Below are 18,544 nucleotides of genomic sequence, written 5' to 3' on the forward strand. Positions count from 1 at the left end.
GTGAATACCCCCAATATTTTTTTTTTTTTTTGAGTGCATTTATAGTATATGGTTCGACGTTTTTCACTATTCCACAATATTCTATGTATATAAGTTATGTAAGTAGGATATTGGCAATACATAATATTATAGGTTCTTTCATAATTTCGCAACCGTTTTGAAAGTGTTTGTCTGTATTTACTTAGTTAGGTACAAATGTCCATACAAAAGTAAAAGTTTTGGATTTAAATACATCTTTTTCGAGTTTTCGATTTGAATACATTTTTGCTTTCTGTGCCTTTTGTAAAATGTTATGAAAATCTGAATTTTTCATTTTAAATTTTTTCGTCCTTTACGTTGATGTTCTATCACTGTTTATTCCGTTGTTCTATGTAATTCTTTCTTTATCTTGTGTCAATATCCACATATATTTATGTCGTTAAACCTGTCTTAAGCAGGGATCACACGATTTGTACATTTTCACGGCAACAGAGAGGTGTTGTTTGGAAAGTTCTTGTTGAACTGAACTCATTCTTGGCAAAAATTTCTAGACAATACCACTCTGTGGCTGCCAAATGTGCAAATGTACAAATCGTGTGACCCCTGGTTTATTCTTTTCATATAAATGCATACACTTTTCCTTGTGAATTAATTTCAATTATATGCTATGTATTTGCATACATCCAGACGATGGTGACCCATGGACGTGTCGAGCTGCTCGCCCATCCACTCAGTCAAAAGTATTTACAAATGAAATGGAATTCATACGGCAAATATTTTCATCTTGCCAACTTGCTGATCTATTCCATATTCCTGCTGTTTGTCACCGTTTTTTCATCGCTGATGATGAACGGCATCGAAATTCGCCCTTTGTCGATAAATTCGTCCATTGTGGACAACTGGAATGTTTCGCTGACGAATGACACGATTTTAGAGTAAGTTTGAGAAAACATCTCTAATTTAGACTAAGTATTTTTCGTACCAAGAAAAACTATTCAAAAATTATATTTTTGTTTCTCCCAAACAGTGACCAGAAGAATCTCAGCAACACCGATTGGTCACAAAATCCAGCCGGTGGTGGAGAATCTTTTGCTATGAAATATGGCGAGACCTATGAGTGCCTACATCATTCCACCGCCTTGGTATTCTGCGCTATAGCTATCGTCGTTTATATAGCCTGCAATTCTTTGCGTGAAATTTTACAAATGTACCAACAACGGTTACACTATATCTTCGAAATAGTCAATTTAATATCTTGGGTTCTACATATATCCGCCTTGATCATGGTGTGGCCTGTATTTTGTTCGGATGGCAATATATCGACTGTGCACTACTCGGCTGCGGCGGTAGCGGTATTTTTATCATGGTTCCGTCTACTCCTCTTTCTACAGCGTTTCGATCAAGTAATTTGTGTATTGAGAATACCAAACTTTCGAGGAATAAAATTAAATTTGTTTATTTTTTTTCACCAGGTTGGCATATACGTTGTAATGTTTTTGGAGATACTACAAACTCTGATAAAAGTATTGATCGTATTTTCGATACTTATCATCGCATTCGGCTTGGCATTTTACATTCTTCTATCGAAGGTAATATCAGTTATAATTAAAAATGTTAATCACGCAAAAATTTAGCAAAGTAGTGAACTAAATTTTATACACTAATACACCTTGCCACTTCTCAATTTATGAAGTGTGGTATTTATGCCGTTTCACAGATTAACGACGCTCAACCGAATCATTTATCATTCTCTAATATACCGATGTCGCTGTTGCGCACTTTTTCAATGATGTTAGGCGAACTCGACTTTGTTGGTACTTACGTCAACACCTACTACCGTGATCAGCTGAAAGTACCAATAACATCATTCCTGATTTTAAGTAAGTATTGTTGACAATTTTGAAGTAAAAATACAGTGCACATTCGTACTATGTATGTACATGGAGCGTTCCATACCAAAACGGACGGGGTTCACACTTCATGTGTTTGATTTGTTTCACATTTTTAGGGTTGATGCATAAACATAAATAATAAATAAATATGAAATTTGAGCTTGATCAATACATTTTTGAAAACGTTACAGCGCAAAAACAAAAACAAATCGATTTAATAGTTTTCCAAATATCTAGTGAACGGGGCGAGGAAAAAATTTGAAAAAAATCACACATACATACATCAAAATTATTTTAAAATTTTTTCTTTACAAATTTTTCACACAAATTTTTTTATAAAAAAAATAGTTTTTGAAAATATGCCATCTCAAAAAAAATCGAAAAAATTCACAATGATAGCTCCCTGCAAAAACGTCAGACGGTTTGTTTACATGCCATTGGTATAACACTGATTTGGCTGAATAATAATTAAAATCTATACAATTAAAATTTAAGAATTAAGAAATCAAATAAATATTTCGTTGTTTACTTTCATTTTTTAACAAATGCAAGATTCTTTGCTTTCGCCGCGTTCTGTTTTTGTCAACAAATGCAACCCTGCCAATCGTTTAACACGCTTCAGGAATTTTCAGGAAGAAAAACTCCGCACAAAATCCTGTAACTTCTGACTAGGAAATATTCTAAAAGGATCCCTGATTTTTTGCAGCCTTCTCTGCTGTGAATTGGAAAATAGGTAGAGCCTTTACACAGGAAAGTACATAGATGGCATACACATCAAGTCATGCTAGTTATATCACAATGAGCCTTCTGGCAGAAGAGACACTTTCTACATTCACTATGTACAGTAGCAGTCAGCGTAACTTAACCTAATCTATGCACTTTGCGGAATTTTACCAATTTTTGTCGACAAAAATTAGTTATGATCAAACTAGTAGATTATTTAAAACACATGATTTTTTTGTTGATTGGCATACAATTTCCCACATTTTCCCCAAAAAAAATATCTTAACCCTTGACGACCGATGGGTCAAAATGGGTAACTTTTTAATTTGTAGTTTAATTGAAATAGTTTGAGTGCAAAGTCAAATCAACAATGTTGTCAACATACAAAATGATTGGCGGACCGATTCTAAATTATGCTGACACATTTGGCGGAGCTATAAACCTGACAGAATACCGTACTACAGACCGCAATAAGTTGCCTTCAAATGTCGTCTGAACAAAATATGCTACCGCTAGGCCCATCGAAACATTGGCTTGCTCGAAGCGCAGTTCTGCACATCGGGACCCATCAAGATGTAACTCTTCGTACTCAAATTCGACATATAAACTTAAGTCGCACAACCACTGAACATGAGTTATGTCCTTGACCTGAGGATACTTGCAGAATTCCGTCCAATATTTAGTTGGTATTACTGGCGTGCTTGAAAATCGCTTCCCACACATTTAGAGCCGATTCTTAAAACTACTGTGACTACGGTGACCATAAGTATGGATTGAAAATGCAAGACAATTTTTTCAAAAATATACCTATCTAGTACACAAATAACTAAACAGTATATGTATATGTATGTATAATTCTAAATTCTTAATCCATTTTAACTTCAAACATCAATCACGTTTTCTTCATTGGAATTAATCTTTTTTTAAATAAATATTTATAAAAGTATTATATATATTATTATAAATAATTACAAGAGCTTATACGAAAAGTGAACATCTTTAAAAGATTATTTTATCAGCAATCTTTGAGTTGTTCAACACGAAAACAATACCCGTTTTTTTCAAAGAAGCGTTTTCGAATTTTTTTTTTGAAAACCATTTTTTTTCTTGGTATTTTTCGCAGTTATTTGTCAAAAATCGGCATGATGAATCGACGAAACGATCTACAGTTGCAAAGGTATTTATGTGCCTTTTACAATAATATGTAATAAGGCGCTTCATAGCATCTACAGTTTTAATCCGATTTTTATTATCTTAGGCTCAAAATTTATTGTAATGATATACCTTTTTTATCGAATTTTAAAAATAATGAAAAAAATAATCAAATAAAACTGTACAGTTCATTTAAAATCCCACTTTTTCGACTTTGACGGCAAAATGCAAAATGGTAGCACTAATAATTTTCATTAAAATCGGCCCAACTTATATATTTTGGTAAGATGCACATCAATACCTTTCGAATTGTAAGTCGCTCACGTTGATTGGGAGATTTGTTCATGACATATTGAAGAAAAGCTTCGAAAACTACCAAAAAAAAAACACTTTTTTGATAAAATCCATCCATGTCCGTAAATTATAAAATATCGAATAAAATGCGAGACAAAAGCAGGTTACTTGGAAGAAATAAGTACATCTTCAGGTTTTTCTGTTTTGAAAAACTACGCAGGACTGACCTTTGAATAACAGTACGGTCCTGCAAAAAACAGAACGGTTGGTCACCGTAACTATGACCGAATATTAATCCAGCTATGTTTGATCACTGTATACTGTGGGTTTGATAAAGTTACATACTGCAAACGATTACTCAATATGAACGAAAGAAACATAATTGTTTCAGATGGCTTTAAAAGCGGTAGACATTGTGGAAAGTGGGGTCACATTTAAAATCAATTTGCATACATACATACATAAGTAGGAGTAATCTAAAATAATGCTAATATGTTAATTGTATTTGCCAGATTGAAATCAAAATTATTTAATTACTTACTTATTCTAAACCTTCTTTCAGGTGTATTCATGATTCTTATGCCGATTCTGCTAATGAATCTACTCATCGGTTTGGCGGTTGGCGATATTGAGTCTGTCAGGCGTAATGCTCAGTTGAAGCGTTTAGCTATGCAGGTAATGTAACATAACATCAATATATCGACATTTTTTTTTTTATTGAAAAGTAAAAAACACTATTATAATTGAAGGTGGTTTTGCATACTGAACTGGAGCGTAAATTGCCCCACATGTGGCTACAGAAGATCGATAAAATGGAGCTGATCGAATATCCTAATGATACGAAGTGCAAAATCGGTTTCCTCGATTTTATTTTGCGTAAATGGTTCTCAAATCCATTCAGTGAGGATAGTAAGTACATTATGATGATTGTTTCAAAGAATTTTTTGGTACATATTTGGGGCTTACAAGACATTTTCAATTTCGAAAAAAAATATATATATTTTTGGCCTTTTTACATTTTTCATCATTTGTTCGGCATTTATAGTCGGATCTTAAAGTATGATACACAAATATTGTGAAAATTAGAAAACACTGAACTGGAACACACATCTCACAACCCACAAAGTAAAAGTGCACGCTATAATTTTGAAATCAGTACCGTTGGTCCCGATTTCTCGCGCCCATCTGGGCTCGGATGACTAAACTTCCTAAAAATGGCGAAGATATGTGTCTTTCCATCTGCCTTTTGGTATACCAATTAGATGAACTTTGAACGCGTTTTCCCACTAAATTTAAATTTTTAAATAATTCTGTATATTATTAAACGTGCGATATGTTTAAGTAAAAAAATATATATATATAATCCAAGAGATTTATAACCTGCTCTCACGGAATCTCTGAGCAAAAAACCTTAGCCGTGAGGACATAATCAGACCGATTCTGAACAGAAACTCCCCGGGAGTTTTTCTCTTTTCCCTTTCCTTCTATCACGAATAAAAATTCCCTGAGATTTTTTTAATTTTAAATGGCGGAGTTAAGCTGTCAAAAAAGTGTCAAACAGCTCTTTCGTAGTTCGAATTTCCCCTTCCCAAATTTTCGGAAAAAAAACTACTCCCTGGGAGTTAATTATGGGAGGATTTCTTTCTCGGGAGAAACAAATTCCCGGAGAATCCCAGTGTAGATTACTACGAGGAATTTGTTAGAATAGTTGAGATCTCATCCAAATTTAAGTAGTGTACTTTGGCGGCTTTCTTTGACACAGATTTACTAACGTCCATATAGAAGTTAGAGTCGAGGAGTGTGCCTGCTCATGGTTAGTGACGCAGATGCAGTGCACGGACTTTACCACTTTATTGGTAGATCTACCAAATTTTTAGCTATAATATATTCTCTACCATTTTTACCAACAAACGCTTGAAATCTACCAATATTTTCCTGAAAGAAAGCAAAGAGATTTAAATACATATTTTTCCATCGAAAAATTCATTGATTAAACCTAAAAATTCATATATGTACATGGAGTTTTAGACTCGCTGAACCCGAATTTTATGTCCGTTAAGCTCCATAATGGCAGTTTCAGGTCATTTTGGATGAAATAGAACCAAACATTTATTTAATAAAAAAAATAGTAATTTTTTTGTCACTGAATCCGAATATGGGGACCCTGATGCCTCAATTTCATCTAGGGGTCATTCCAAGGTCATCCCAACGTTAAATTCAGAAGACTTGTATTGAATTTTCAGGTTTATTCAATGAATTTTTCCCTACTTGACCTTTAACTGACCACACATTTGACGTGATGGAGGCTAACGGACCTCGAATTCGCATTCAGATTTTTCGATTCAAATTGAACAAAAGAAAAACAGCTGTCATTTTATTTCATTCGCTTCAAATCGAGTTTCATTCGATAATGGATGCCGAGATTCGGGCCCAGTTTTATGTAAAGGTTTTTTGTTGAATATATTATTTACGTGGAATACATTTTTGTTGTTTTGTGTAAAAAATACAATTTATCCCAAGGTGAATTCATATTAGGGGATAGCAGGAGTACAAAAACCAAAAATACACTAAAAAAATTTACGCACAGTGCCCGTAAGAATTACAGAATCACTTTGATAACTTTGAAGAACCACCGAGTCCAAAATCCATCTGCTCTGGTAACACAATTTTTTATGAATTCGCAATGTTTTATCCTAATGAGTAAAAACTATCGGATATTGTTTCTTTTAAAAAACCTACCAACTTCTAAGATTTTTTGTAAGCAAAATGTACCAATATTAATTTTTTCGAAAGCAGATCACTGCGCAGATGTGCAGCAGAGAGAGAGCTCAAAAGAAATACGCGTATAACTGTATTTGAATACAACTAATACCAGATTAGATTTTGTGCCATTTTATTAAAATACCACTTCATTATTTCCACAGCTTCTTTGGACACAATCGCATTTGAAAGCAACGATGATTTCATAAATAGTGAGCTGGAGCGTCAGCGGCGTAAGTTGCGGGATATCACCCGTCTATTGGACCAACAACATCAGCTTTTGCGATTGATAGTGCAGGTATGTACAATCTATAATATGTTAAAAAAAAAATAGATTCAAAAGAACAGAACTGAAAACCATATTTTTTCAAGCGTTTAGCGCTTTTCAGGCTTTCAGTGCTTTATTCAGCAATGAGTTTTATAAGCTGAAATCAGTGTTCAAATATTTTTGAACATGAATACATACAGTGACGAACAAAAGTATTGGCACAGCGAATTTTTCGCAATATATACAAACTTCTTTATTCCAATTTATTTTCGATAATTTTTTATAAAAATATAGTTCGTTCTACACCAGAAAAAATAATAATAAAATCTCTAAACTTTGTGCAAAACTCAGGAAAATTCATTAAATTTGCACAATAATTTTCCACTTTTTATTCAGATTTTTTAGAAAAATTCTAGGTATGCAATGTTATAGCCCATTCAAATTTAGTACAACAAAATGCAAGTTTGAAGTCGCTAGAAAATCGCGTTGATTTTTGGTAATTTTTTTCACGCAAGTTCTTCCATACGAAGTATATTCGACAATTATTTTTTGTATGGAGAAAATGAGCAAATATCGATATTAGCGATTGGGTGTTTTAAAACTTTTTTTGTAGGAAATTGCATGGCCAACCAGTTTGTCAATTTTTCTGTAGATCTTGTTATTCATGAGATAGGACAAAAAACGGGAATTTCAGGAATATATTTTGTTTAGTGACCCGTACTAACTTGCTGGTGAGAGTAATACCATGTCCCCACCAAAAAGTTAACAATCTCAAATCGAACTTAACCACATCACTAACTATTACTATCCAAACTGCGGTTTGAGATTTATAAAACAGTACAAATGTAGAGAACAGTGTTCGGACTCTTAACATTTGATTCAGTAGTAAATCGCTTTAAAAATCGGAGCAAAAGCAAATTTTCCGTACCAGATTTGCATTTTTTTCCGCTTTCGACATTAATTGTATGACTTAAATATTTTCTATTCATGCAAAAATAAGAACGCGAGGCAATTTGTGGATAATATGTTACATATTTAGGTCTTATTATTTGGCGCTATACGCTAGTGTTTTACTCCGTCGGCCATTGCGACTGTTGGAGCGCCGCGACCAAAATGACATACTATTCCTTTCGCGGAGAATGAATTGGAAGACTATCCTGTCAACTGGAATGATGCTACTAGTATTTCTCGTTTGTTAGATGCTGAGATTTTTTTTTATGTAAATTTTATTAGAAATGTTAAAATATAGCCGTTAAAAATTTATAATAATTTACCACATTAATTTTTCTCATTTTAACCGACTTCAAAAAAAGGAGGAGGTTGTCTATTCGTCGGAATATTTTTTCATGTACATATGTTACCGCATAACCGATTTCGATAATTCTTTTTTAAAGCAAATGTGGTACCTTAGAGGTGGTCCCATCCGAATTTGGCTTAGATCCGATTATTGGATCATGAAAAAATTAACGGTAATCTTAAAGTTGTATATGATAATTGAAGTCGGTTTTGTTTTTTGCTAAAAAATTACTTGTTTATTTAAAAATGCAAATCGATAAATTGTTATAGTTATCATTTTTTATATTACTTATTACAGAAAATGGAAATCAAAACCGAGGCTGACGACGTGGATGAAGGTGTATCACCATACGATCTAAGAGCCGTATCGAATTATGGCAACGGGCCGGCAGCTGGGTCACGTTGGACCTCACCACGAATACGCAATCGCTTACGAGCTGCGCTCAGTTTCAATAAAAGTCTATGAAGAGATAGATACGCTGACTTAATTAGTTGAAGACAAAATATAAAATAAATATTATGCAAATATGTATTTACAAATGATATTTGCTTTACTTACTCGTACATATGTACATATGTATGTATGTTTGTACATGCATAAATTGTTTTAAGCAGAGACCATAACGGTTATGACTTTATAATAAAAAATTATAAATTAAATGTTAAAATTGGATTTTTATTTTTCCGATCCAATTTAACACGATTATAAATTAAATGCGAAAAGTTTCCATCGTTCGCTTATTTGCAAAAAAAAAAATGTGTTCTAAGTCAAAGGTCAAGGGTTGGTTATCTATAAAAACTGTTATAGCACTTTCGTCTTTAAGAGTTACCATTTCTGAGATATTGCGATTCAAAATTTTAGTAAAAGGTGGGTGTCCACTTATTTATATGTAAATCGTAAATTTTGATGGAAATTATTGTATGTATCTTTGCTTAAGTGCTCATAACTTCTATGTTTATTGTTCAATACAGATAAACAGTGAGAAAATTATGCGAAGCACAATACACGAATTACAAATTTAGTCATTCTCTTCTCTTTTTCATTGCATATTCATATTTTGTATTTAAATATTATTTTACAAGCATTTTTAACATCTCTGTTCTCTAATTAATTTATATTCACACCTCTGTCATCACTTTCAATGGTTCTATGTATTTTTGTTTTAAGCAATATCACCATGCGACTGTCAATTTTACATACAAAAAATCAATATATTCATGAAATAGTGAAACTGCGATTTTAGTTTTTCTCAAAAAAAAAAAAAAATTATTTAAAAAAAATTCAGTGCAATATAAAATAACAATTTGGGTATCAAATAAAAGAGAAAATTTTGTAGATTAAATTTTTTGGTGCACGCAGGCGAATAGACGTGGATAATGTCCTTTTAAAATTTTATACCTGAATATCTTTGAAAATTTTCAGTATTTATTTTGACCAATTTATCTGTTGATGATTAATATACACACGACCACATCCACAAATTTCGTCCTTCTATGGAAAATATGGGAAAGGTATGGAAAATAATCATTTTACTTTTAAATTTTAAGCTAAAAAATCTGCAAGTTCTAATCGTCGTAAAACAATATTAACTATACTTACGTATTTGTGTTCGTACGTCCTATTGTAATTTACAATGATTTTTTTATTCTTTGAGTTTAACCAATAAAGACTAAAGATAATAATTAGCATTTGAGTTTTATTTTTTCACTCAAGGGAAATTATTATTTTATGATTTTTATTTTTTAGCTCAAAGATAATATTTATTATTGAGTTTTAATTTTTCACTTAAGAATAGTGATTATTCAAAAAACTCCAAAGGATCGGTGTGATTTCCGACGTATCCTTTTCAGCGATAGCGAGACCCTAACAAAAGGAAATAAGTTCCAAAATTGTCAGGTCAAAATATCGGTTCTTTACGTTTTTACGACTGTTTTATAAATAATCATTATTTTTAAGTGGAAAAATCAAACTTATAAATAGTTATTATCTAAGAGTGAAAAAATAAAAATCACATATTAATTATTTCCGTTGAAAGAAAAAACAAAACTCAATAGTAATTATTATTTTTAAGCGAAAAAATTTAAATCATAAAATAATCGTTAAAAGCGTATTTAAACAATTTTACTCATAATGATTACAGTCCCTGCTTCTAACTTTATTAGCCTGAAAAAACTTAATTAATTGACAAGGTATTATCAACACGTATTCGTCCTTGTGTGCCAAAAAATTTTAATTATTTCTTTTTCATTTTTTTTTTTAATAATTTTTTAATCAATCTTTCTCTCAAATTTCCAAATGCTTTTAAAACAAGAGAGAAAAACTAACCCAGTTTTAAAACTTTTTGAATCGCTATATCTCAGAAATTTTAATTCTTAGGAACAAAAGTGTCACAAAACTTTTTGTAGATAATTGCATGATCTACTCCACAAAATAACGATTAAATTTAACCGAAAAAAATTTAAATCCAAATTTAACGATTTTTTATGGAAAAAAAATTTAAAATGGAAAATAATATTTAATGGTTATTTTGGGTGCCCGGTTTTAAGATAACTAAATGAACAAAGGATTTTAAAAACATTTGCACTAAAGAAGATAAATTGTACTTGTATATCTAATTTCTAGGTAAATTAAACAAAATCTATACATACATTTAAACGCTCCCAGATGATATAATTTTCCGGCTTTTCTAAAGTAAAAGTATGTTTGTAACTTAGCCAACTATACTCTAAAATCGAAGTATATGTATGTATGAATGCACACTTGCGGCCAGCTGATTAAGTTAATTGACATTTTGACCAGTTTTGGATATTTTTCTTTTGTTTATTTAATCTATTTTTTTTTTACTTTACTTTACGAGCTAAACGCAAAAATTTCAATCTTTTTATTCAGAATTTTTAGAAAAATTTTAGGTATGCAATTTTATAGCCCATTAAATTTTGTTAGAATGAAGTGCACATTTTAAGAAGCTAGAAAATCGCGTTGATTTTTAATAATTTTGTGGATTTTCTTTCACACTGAGTAAGCTCGAAAATTTCTTTTATATGGAAAAATATGCCTAGCTTGAAATTTGCACTTTACTAAAATTTAACTGGCTATAAAATACCCATTCTCAAGGAGACGATGGGAGTGAATGCATATTCTCATGAGAATTATTCTGATCGTTCACGACCCTCACATAGACATATTTAGAGTTTCATTAAGTACTTTAGGGCGATTTTTAGTTGAAGAAGTCGTCCTATGTTCCCACACCGAGCAACATTACTTCCCAAATAAGCAATTCTACCAAGACCCAATAGTAGTGAATCTGTGTGCTTTTCAGGGAGGGTTGAATTCCATGGTCTACCCTTCTAAATATTTCATTCGATGGCCACAGAGGCTGGGAAAATTTCTCTACAAAAAATATGCCTTTATATCCTTCAATCACTCCGATCTTCTGGTGAATCCATATAGCCTCCCCAGTGAGACTAGTAACCGTCTGTTCACGGCATCGAAGGAATTTTCCCTCAATATCTGAGCTCTTTCTTCGTAGTACGAGATATTCGCATTGGAAATACTTAAAGCATTATGCACCTACCTCACCTTTACAACCACCCCGGAAATGGCAGGCTTTGGTGCTAATAGTCCTGTATCGCGCTAATATTCCCGTAAGAAGTTTTATGCCCCGTTCCAAGCCAAGGTCACAGCGATCGATATGTTCATATTAGTCCACCAACTCTTGTCAGATATTCGGAACTTATTCTCAACTTGTGGAGGCAGAGATAATAGTAAGGGTTATGTGTCTGGTCTCAATTACCTAAGTGTAATAGCAGACGTTTTTCTCGCAGAATCGTCTACTTCTTCATTCTCCGAAACAACCAGAACATATTGACTATGGGAATTTTAAAAGATTCTAGGAGATTTTGGCATTCCTAAATTTATATCGACTTAATCGTTGCCGACTTGACGGCATTGATCTCAGTCTGACTGTCTATTACAAAGTTGGGTCACGGAGTAAACAATGTACACAATGCTTACCAACCACACTTAGATCTCAGCCTGAAAATCATTCAGTATTTTGTAAGTCTGTTAGTCGGATCCCATTCTCAAGTCCATTTGGACCCTTCTATGAGGAATCGATGGTATACCCAGCCCGTCGATAAGAGCCCGAGCTTTTTAAGCGGCCTGAAATAACAGAACCCTACCGTGTTTCCGTGTTGCATGTGACAGAATCCAGAGCTTTTTAAGTGGCTTGTTTGTCTGAGAAAATGTAGAGCATTCGGCTGTCTCCTGTATGGCCGCAAGCTCTGCGTGAAAGACGCTACAGTGGTCCGGTAGGCGGAATGACTTTTTGCACTCCTAATTGCTCCCCGATCCGGCTTTATTGAAGATCGCCATTGGCAAGCAATTGTCCTTTACCTTCGGCAGACTAATCCCTTCCGGAATTGTTGTATGACTGCACTGTTTCGCTTTCCAGCGAGTTAGATTCCGCAGTCTGACAGCTGCTCGAGCTCCATTTGGCTTCACCATAATCTCTATTTGGCAGTATGTTTAGCATCACATTCAATGCTTCCGAGGGCGTTGTGCGTGGTGTCCCACTGATCCATAGCAGGGCAACCCTCTGCACTTTTTGCAATGTACCGGTGGCCCGATTTCTTGGCCAAAATAGGGCACCAGACCGCCATATAAAAGTGTTGACCCGACTAGAACAGTATACTATATAAACAATGCACCGTTCTATGGACATGGCCCATCTACGTGTAACTGCACCTTTACAGGTGTGGCTGCCGTAGCTTTGCGCATGCCCAGTATAATTTCTTATCTAACAAAAATCCCATATATTTCGCAGACTCACTGATCGTAAGCTCCGTCTGCGCCATAGTAGATACCTTTAATCGTGGTGGCCTATAATTTCTAGTAAATATTTAAACTCTGTTTTGCTTAGTTTTACTGGTAGGCCGTTTCCGCTGGCTCACTTTTCCAACATACCATCATATAATGTTTGCGACTTTTGTTCGGCACTGTAGCTTAAAACTACTGTTTATTTTTTAGAATTTTTGTGTTACGGTTTTCTTCCATATTTAAAATAAATTTTGTTTATTCGTTATATGGAAGCAAATGCGTCAAAAAAATCAAAAAAAAATAACGGTAATTTTTAGCCATTTGAAACTTGCACTTAATTATATTACAATTCAATGGGCATACTCAGAATCTTTTTAAGAAATCTAATTAAAATTCGAAATTTTTGCTAAGTTTGTTGAATTTTTGTTTAATTATTGCAAAAGTTAGAAACATGGGTTTTGTTAAGGAATGAAGAATATTTCCATAAAAAAAACAACTAAAATTAAATAACGAAATAAATATATTGTTAAAACGTGTCAGTATGTGGTGCAACTATAATTTTTGCCGACCACTGTATTTGGTATATCTACAAGATTTTATTCTTTAAAGAGAGTGGGAGTATTGAAAAATTATTTCCCTCCAACCTACCCTACAGTGTTACCTATGAACTCAAAAACAGATGTAGATATATATATATACACTTAGGTCTCTTTTTATGCGGTACATGCGTTCCTCAGAAAGCCGCATAAAAAAGTTCTTTACTTTCATACAAAAACAGGGGATGCGTTCCAACATTTTCAAAAACCGCATAAATTCAGATACTCCATGTAAAAAATTCTAAAAAACCGCATAAAAAATCCAGTGAGGCATTATTGAGCAAAAAAAAAAACTATTTATTTATTCACTTCAACACTTATTATTCCATGTAAAACCGAACATTAATGAAATAAATAAAATTTTATCTGTATTTTAACAAAAAAAAATAAATAAAAATACCACAATAAATACACGAATTATGTAAGAATACATAAAAAAAAATTAGAAAAAAAGGTTTTTTCTTAACAGCGGTCGCCCCTCGGTAGGCAATTTCAAACCTTCGAGTGTATTTCTGCCATGAAAAACAGCTTCTCGTAAAAATACAATCGCCGTTCGGAGTCGGCGTAAAACTGTAGGTCCCCCCCTTTGTGTGACAACATCAAGGCGCACACCACAAATTGGAGGAGAAGCTCGGCCAAACACTAACATATGTGTAAGCGCCAATCTATTATTATTATGTAAGAATACAAAGACAAATTATTTATCAGAGGCATTGTCTTTTATACACTGAAAAAAGTAATAAAAACTCTCAAAAAAGCAAAATCGCTACTGCGAAATAATGGTTTGAAAAACCGTATAAATTCAAATCCGCATAAAAAGAGACCTAAGTGTACATATATTTTTGTTGGTAATATGTACATACTATGTATGGTATATACAATGTATGTTATGCGTATTATACAGACATACATATGTACTTATGTAGGGGTATGAAAATATTGAGAGTAAAAGAATTGTTTACAAATAAATGTATGTAGATACATATGTACATACATATGTTTGCATGTTTATACAAGGCCAAAAAATTCAAGGACAGCAGGTAATGAATTCCGATGCCGAAAGGACGAATATACAAAAACTTATGTTTCTAGAGTAGAATAAAGAAAAGAAAGAAAATGTTAATATGTAATTTGAAACACAGATAAAACGCACACATGCATACATACATATGTAGGTAAAAACATATATGTTGAATGCAATAAAAATACATATGTATGTAATACATATAACGAGCAGTTAAGTATAGATGTATGGTTGTCAATCCGTTTGTGAAAGATGTTTGCTGTATTTCGATAAATTAACAAAAAAAAAATGATAGTGCAAGAGATTATACAATAAGGAATATGTATGTATGTATGTACAGATATTAATGATTAAATGTGGCTATATTTTGGGGTCATTCTGATGTACAAACATTAACATAAGCACACGCATGTATATATCTACATACATATGTAGATATATATTCATGATTTCACAGGCTTACATATATATGTACATATGTATACGTGTACATCCATACACATAAAAAATATTTAAAAAATGGTTTTTCGTATACGAAAAAAATTTATTTTTTTTTCTCGAGAAGATGCAAAAAAAAAATACAAAATTATGTACGAACATTTTCAAGAAAATAATCTAAGCAAACTCAACAAAGAATTTAATTGTAATTTTGCTGTTAATAAAAAATAAACTTCAACTAGAAGCAACTTGTTGTCGTTTTAATCTAATTAAGCAGAAGTAAATATAGACTTACATATCGTCGTTTAAAGAGCAAAACTAATAATAATTTTTTTTTTTAGAGTGTAAAACCACTCATATTTCAAAATGGTTCTCTTTTTTATAAAGCAATTGCATTGAGCCAAGAGCTTGTGTGAGCAAATACAATTTTTGGCAAAAAATGTCAGTTACGCGATTTCGCAGAACGACGATATGCGGTTTTGTACTTTAAGCGACGATATTATATTGGCAAATGTATTTTCAGAATAGCTTGAATTGTTATTTTCTACATATGTATCTATGTAAGCACGGTTGTCACATTGGTACAATTGTACCAAATATAGGCCTTTATTCTGCGTTTGGGCCTTTGGCTCTTTTTTGTTAGTTTTGGGCCTTTTTGAAGCAACGTTCGTTTGAACGTTTCAAACTTTATACAAAATTTAGAAAAATCCAACAAATTTTCATCCAAATTTTAACATTTTGATCTGAATCTTTAAAACATTTTTGGGTTCGTAGCCCATACTAGTTTAGTCTAATGAAGTGCAAGCTTCAACCGCCTTAAAAAGCGCGTTGATTTTTGAGAATTTTTGTTTGGAGGCTGCTTTTACAGTGTTTTTTTTTTCTTTATATATATATAACAAGTGCAATTTAAAAAAACTGGCGTTGATTTTTCGAAATTTTGTTGCTTACGGTCTAACGCATTTCATTACATAAGGAATTTATGCTTGTATGGAAAAACGTACAAAAATTCTCAAAAATCAATGGGCTTTTTAAGCCGGTGAAGCTTGCCTTTGCCTAAGCTAATATTGTATGGGCTATAAAACTGCACACCCAAAAATGTTCTAAAATTCAGATTGAAAATTGCGCTTTTGATGAAAATTTATCGAATTTTCCTAAATTTTGTATGAAGTTTGAAGCTGCTTATTTGGTTTCGGTAAAGGCATGAACGGTATTTTTATAGAAAAATAACAAAAAAATAAAAAAAAAATTCGAAAAGCGTTACGATTATTAAAAAAAAAACATCAACACGTGGTCCTTTATTTGAGTCACTGCATATATTTTTGGACGGGAAAAATGGTACATTTTGTTTTATTTTGGACCTTTTTACTTGTATATTATGGTAGAAAAATTTTGATGAAGTGGCAACCATGTATGTAAGTATAGACTGAATTTAATTCCTCAATTCTCTTTAGATTCAAATCTATCACCCCTATGCTGTAATCCGTCGTAGATTCGATTTTGCTACGAATCTTAAAATTGGTATGCTGTAATCCGCGTTGCCGTATCGTAATTTCGAAATTCGGAGACCATCTTCGAAATTCGTAATGTTGGTATGCCTGAATCCGACGTAGCTGTAATTTGTATGTACAGTGCTATCTGGGTCGAGTGAACTAATTAATGCAAGACCAGTTCATAAAAAGCAGATTGTTCACTATATCCAGATTGAGTTTTTTGTTCTTTAAAATCAATTTTATTGCGCAGTACGTCTTTTGAAGTTGAATTTTTAAGAACTCTGAAATGTCGTCTTTTCCCTCAGCTAATGCCAACGCATGTTTCCTGTTGTTGTTGTATCGCTGTCGTCAAGCTCTACTAGCGGTAGACCCAGGAAGCGTGCAGCCTTGATGGGGTCTGTCCATAAGGCCAGAGGCGTTAGCAGGGTGGGGTTTAGTGGGCATGCGCAGAGTTGCTGCGAGTCATGGGGCCTCTCTCCGAATGCTGGGAATTCATTTGGCACATCTGCATTTATTCTGCTCAAGTATGAGTTCAGCCTGCTGCAGTAGCCAGATCGAAGTTGGGCTGTGGGGTTCGAGTCTCCCGAGGCAGACGAAGCTCTGTCTCGTCCACGTCTGNCGTTTCGCAAAAATCCGGCATGCGCAAGTTGTATATGGGCTCTGTCACACGGTCAATAATTATCACGATATTTGGATCGCGATCTATATTGATGGATTGATGGATAGCGCACGAATCCTACATGTTCAATATTTATCTCGCCAGTATTTGCATAATTTTTGTGCTGAACGCTTATTATGACGCAAGAAAATATTTTTATTTTGAACGTATAATTTACAGATAATGTATTCCACAATTATTTCAAAATTTCCAATGTTAATAAAAATTTTTTCAATTTGTTTTAAAAGATTTTAAGCCCCGAGAGCGAAGGCAGAGCCGATGTTCGCATTAAGAGAGTAAAAGATGTACTGACGAAATGTATGGATCGCGTTTTGAAAGTGCTACACGTTCCATATTTATTGACGGTATTGTGATCCGCGATCCAGATTTAAAATTTTTTAGAAATTTTGCGATATGGATCACGATCCATCAATACTGCATGCTACACCGTCATTAAAAATCGCGATAATTGCATTACGTCAATAAATACTGACCATGTGACAGGACCCTATAGAATATCTCTTGTATTTAGGCTACACTTTCTTTTGTATTGAACTAAAAGTGAAGGTACACAACATGCGTTCGCCGGCAAATGCGTGACACCTTTCCGCACATTGGTCGTCCAATCATAGTTACTTCATCGTCACAACCATGACGCAACGATTACATGACGACTACGCGTTCGCACACTCGGTTGTGATGTTTCAATTCATTTGACATCTAAAAATTCACTTGGAGCAGGTGTTTTCTGTTTTTCTGGTAGATATTTTCGCGAAATATTTACAAAAACCCGCAAATTTAAAATATATGGACTGTGCTGCAACAATTCTAGACATAATTTTTCCTTAATATCTCTTATTTTCTTTTCCTGAAATATGTTTTGTGCACGCACGCAGAGACTTTTTACAATTTCGCCATATTTTATATAAAAAACTTTCACATTTATTGAATTTTATTGCAATTATCAACTTTTTAATAATTCCCACAGATTTTATGCAAAAAATACTGAATTGTTATAACTATTTTTTTTTTTTACAACCAATACGTATCCTTTATTATCTTGACAGCATTGTCTAAGGTAAGTACGCCGTAACCTTAATGGTTTGCGGCATTTTATAAAAGAAAACGTATTCTGTCAGACCACCTGCCCATAGT

General features: G+C 33.1%; 1 protein-coding gene across 1 annotated transcript in view; it reads left to right on the forward strand.

Annotated features, from left to right (window-relative positions):
* The window catches only part of TrpA1 (Transient receptor potential cation channel A1), a 44,571-nt gene extending 35,514 nt beyond the window's left edge, over window positions 1-9,057 (forward strand). Inside the window, exons 9-16 of the mRNA XM_017621255.1 lie at window positions 667-914; window positions 1,007-1,382; window positions 1,452-1,568; window positions 1,673-1,859; window positions 4,603-4,715; window positions 4,790-4,949; window positions 6,965-7,098; window positions 8,663-9,057. Coding sequence (XP_017476744.1) covers window positions 667-914; window positions 1,007-1,382; window positions 1,452-1,568; window positions 1,673-1,859; window positions 4,603-4,715; window positions 4,790-4,949; window positions 6,965-7,098; window positions 8,663-8,830 — 1,503 coding nt within the window. The 3' untranslated portion in view covers window positions 8,831-9,057. The remainder of the gene's footprint in view (window positions 1-666; window positions 915-1,006; window positions 1,383-1,451; window positions 1,569-1,672; window positions 1,860-4,602; window positions 4,716-4,789; window positions 4,950-6,964; window positions 7,099-8,662) is intronic.
* Window positions 9,058-18,544: the final 9,487 nt, after the last annotated feature.

This window comes from Rhagoletis zephyria, unplaced genomic scaffold, assembly GCF_001687245.7.
Source record: "Rhagoletis zephyria isolate East Lansing unplaced genomic scaffold, Rhagoletis_zephyria_1.1 Rzeph_scaffold_02400, whole genome shotgun sequence".
Taxonomy (NCBI): domain Eukaryota; kingdom Metazoa; phylum Arthropoda; class Insecta; order Diptera; family Tephritidae; genus Rhagoletis; species Rhagoletis zephyria.